At 37.5% G+C, this 4053-nt stretch overlaps 1 protein-coding gene across 1 annotated transcript; it reads left to right on the top strand.

The window, feature by feature from the left end:
• The first annotated feature begins 350 nt into the window (after window positions 1–350).
• On the top strand, window positions 351–1073 carry LOC133328718 (synaptosomal-associated protein 25-like). Its single transcript, XM_061537261.1, has one exon. It carries the CDS (start codon window positions 360–362, stop codon window positions 993–995), a length of 636 nt encoding a protein of 211 aa, XP_061393245.1. The 5' UTR covers window positions 351–359; the 3' UTR covers window positions 996–1073.
• The last annotated feature ends 2980 nt before the right edge of the window (window positions 1074–4053 follow it).

Genomic DNA, 4053 nt, shown 5'->3' with positions numbered 1-4053 from the left:
CATCAACGACGGCACAAAATTCATTGAGAAAAAAAAGAAGCACAAACATACACACAAGAAAAGGAAGCCAAGAAGTGGTTGCACAAAACAAAAATCATCAAATCTGTGAGGGAGTGAGAAACTACAAAAACAACAACTAGAAAAAAAGTTGATGTGTGAAAAAAGCAGATAATAGCAATCTAAAAAGTTATTAAATCACAGACATATCAGAAAAAAGGCACAAATTGATAATAACAAAACGAATCGAATAGACCAGACCTTGAAGTCGTTAACTGGAAGTGCAGATTTTCGAGGTGCTACAAAAGTATTTCTAGAATAAATTCCAAATTTTCTTTTTTACGGAAGTAAAGTCAAATTAAATGGCAGCCATGGATAACGAACCCCGCACCGAATTGCAAGATTTGCAAATGAAGGCTACCCAGGTGGCCGATGAATCGGTGGAAAGTACCCGCCGTATGTTGGCCTACATGGAAGAGAGCAAGGAGGCTGGTATACGCACCCTGGTCGCATTGGATGATCAGGGCGAACAATTGGATCGCATCGAAGAGGGTATGGATCGCATTAATGCCGACATGAAAGAAGCCGAAAAGAATTTAAGCGGCATGGAGAAATGCTGTGGCATTTGTGTCCTACCCTGGAAAAAGGTCTCCATCAAGGATGATGCTGATAATGCGTGGAAAAAGAACGATGATGGTAAAATTGTCAATAACCAGCCACAGCGTGTCATCGACGAAAGGGAGCGGGGTGGTATGGGCCAGCCACCACAGACCGGTTACATTGCTCGGATTACAAATGATGCCCGCGAAGATGAAATGGACGAAAATCTCGGACAAGTTAATGCCATGTTGGGTAATTTACGTAATATGGCACTGGATATGGGCTCCGAGCTGGAGAATCAGAATATACAAATCGACCGTATCAATGCAAAGGGTGATGCGAATAATGCGCGCATGTCGGGTGTCAATCAGAGGGCTAACAATTTGCTCAAGAGTTAAATTTAAGTATTACATAGAAGAAGAAGCAAAAAACAGCACAACAACAACACAATTATTACAACACTAACAACATAGCAGCAATAGAATAGAAAACAAAAACAAGTAGAAGATGACAAGAACAACAACACCACCACCCCAACAACACACCAAATAAACTGCAAAGAAATTTACAAACAACCACCACCACCTCCCCATCAAAACAACCCCCTAAACTTGGAACACTGGGTATGTACACCCATGGCCCCCCACACCCACCAACCATCACCTCACCACCACTCCAGAAATCCAGAACTAGAGCAACGATGTTAGCAAAAACCTTCAAAAGACAAAATTGTGTAAGGTATGTATTATTCATTGATACACGTTCTTAAACATTGTATGCCGTTTAATTTCCTGATTTACCTTAATAGCATTTTGCTTAGGTATCCCGCGCAACCACCACCATCACCACCTGATTCTCTGTCTTTTTAGCAACACAATTCTTGTTGTTATTTATTTGTTAGCCTAGTCTGTCTGTTCGATACTAGTCGTCGTCATCGTCAGCATTTGTCGGTGTGTCTCGAGCAATGTCAGTGACAGCCATAAAAAATAAATAAATACATTCTCTAACATGGTGGTGATGGTATTTACGTCCGTACATACCTACTATCATGTGTGTATTAACGGCATGACTTCCTTGTGTTCCGGCAAATACGAACTTGTTATATAAAAATTTGCAAAAAAAAAAAAAAAAATGTGTAACTCCCAAAATAGAAATTTAAAACGACCCATCGAAGTAGAACATTGAATACAATTTGTGGTTCCAATTTATGACTTCTAATTTTCTCAGGGTATAAACATTTTATGGGCTATATCCTGGATAAAAATAGGCGTGGCAGTTTCACTCTCATCCTTCCAATCTCCCTCTCTTCCCTCAATCTCTCTCTCCCTAGTTAGAATGATTTCGTAAAAATGTAGCGGAGTGGGAACCATTTTAGTATTTTGTGGTCTTCTGTACATCTCATATTAGAACATTTGCCCTTTGGTGTAATACGATATACAAAATCTAGACGGTGGAAGGATGATGCTAATTCCTAAGATGCAAATCAATCTAATATATCCCTAGAAATCTTGGTTTTACGCAAGACTTTTTCCCTCGGAGACCTAAATAACCATCTCAAAGGTTACCGGTTCTATGTTGTCGACAATAAATGTTTTGTCGTCGGGGCCGACTGCATGATACCGTTCATCAGTTTGGGTACATACAAGAGACGCTCATATGTACAATATCCTTTATATAGAATAGACATGGCATCTTTGGAGGACCATTGAAATGGAATCGGACGAAATTAACTACGTGAAGATATTTGATAGATATTTGAACTAAATTTAAACAACAACACACACACACACACACATACTAACCTGTAGTAACTTGCCGACACAGGACCTGTTCTAGTCAGACTTGAAGTCGATCGCTCAACAGGGTCTACGATTCCTTCGTTAATGCTACAACAATTCCTCTTCCTCCGGAAGCGTATCCTCACATTGCTTTTCCGGTATCAGTCTGTCTAACTGGTCGAAGATTTCCTTACTTTGCTCCTCTAGACTATCGCGGTTTGCATTTACATTCCCGTGTAGGTCGTCCCCTCCCAGAACAACAGTCCTGTCAGCCAGAGACTGATTTTCATCAGTCTTGGCCTGCTCATTTGCCAAAAGAATTGCCGGTTCGACAACGTTCGGATTTGAAATTGATGCACTTGTAATAGATACAGCTACGTTTTGATAAGCTGAGGGTATATATCTGTCGGCTACAACCACACAAGTTCTTATTTCATGTTGCCCTCTTCACCTCGATTGAATTGATGTCTGTTGTTTCTCTAGGTTCCTGTTCTTAAATAGAGGCTAAGAGTTAATTATCGTATTGTTTTCGATATTTATTGTATTTTAATTAACAAAGTGAGCGGTAAAGGGTTTATCATTGTATGTGGGAACGTCGCGTGTAGGCTAGACAGATATGTTCATCGCTATTCACATGTTTGTGGTGTATGGAGTGTTTGGCAACACATCTCCTTCATCTCCTGCATAGTCCCCCTTCTTTCCAGATTTTTGTCGATTCTTTGGTATTTCTAATCAATAATATTCATTGTCTAATTTAAAAGTTGTAATTTTTTTAAAGGAAAAAATTTAATTAAAACTTAAAAAATCATATCTAGTAGTACTTTAGGGCATTATATTTAAAAACCATTTTCCACACCTTGAAGTATAATACTCATAATTATTCTCCAGCTCAAATTCTCTTTATGGCTGTACACAAAATCATATACAACAATTTTTTATTTATGTATATAGTTAAGCGTTATGAGCTTGTTAACAAAAAATGCACTTAATATTAATGAATTTACTTTATTTTGAACAAAAACCCCCCGTTTTTTTGCAAACTATGTAGTTATTAGGTTAAGTGTATAATGTTCATACGTCCGTACACATCCTCAATGATGTGATTTGCTCTTGAGAAAAGAAAGACGAAGAAAAAGAACCCTTAGAATTTGAATAGAAAGAAATGTACTTATGTACGTGTTGTACATACTCGTACATATATGGAAGAAAATATGTTAGCTGCGGAAATAGCAAGTGTTTCTTGACACACTCATCGCTCCCCGCTCCCCCTTTAGCAGGATTTTGCCTTCGCTTCGAATTGTTGCAATCAAAATCATTTTGTTGTGCATATGCATGTTAACGATATCGTATGGCGACGCCGTATTATGAGCTATGGGATTTACCATCACGTTTTGAATTTTGTAATATTAGTAATGACGATTTGTTTTATGAATAGTTTTTTTGTTTTGTTTTGCTTTTGTGCTGACTTTACTACATCATATCATACTAATCCATTCACTTCTATAAATATATTTATAAACGACGTCTTATGATTTATTATGAGTTTAGTATTATTTATAAAACAACAAACGTTATATTTACAATGTTTAATATGAACAAGTTTTAACGTTTATTTTTATAAGCTATTTGTAAACGCATATAATCGACTGTGTTGTAAGAATTATGGTATTCAATTTTC

The sequence above is a fragment of the Musca vetustissima genome, unplaced genomic scaffold (genome assembly GCF_032173495.1).
Source record: "Musca vetustissima isolate MV318-11 ecotype Yass unplaced genomic scaffold, APGP_CSIRO_Mvet_v1 utg21219, whole genome shotgun sequence".
Taxonomy (NCBI): domain Eukaryota; kingdom Metazoa; phylum Arthropoda; class Insecta; order Diptera; family Muscidae; genus Musca; species Musca vetustissima.
This window is presented reverse-complemented; position numbering and strand designations above follow the sequence as displayed.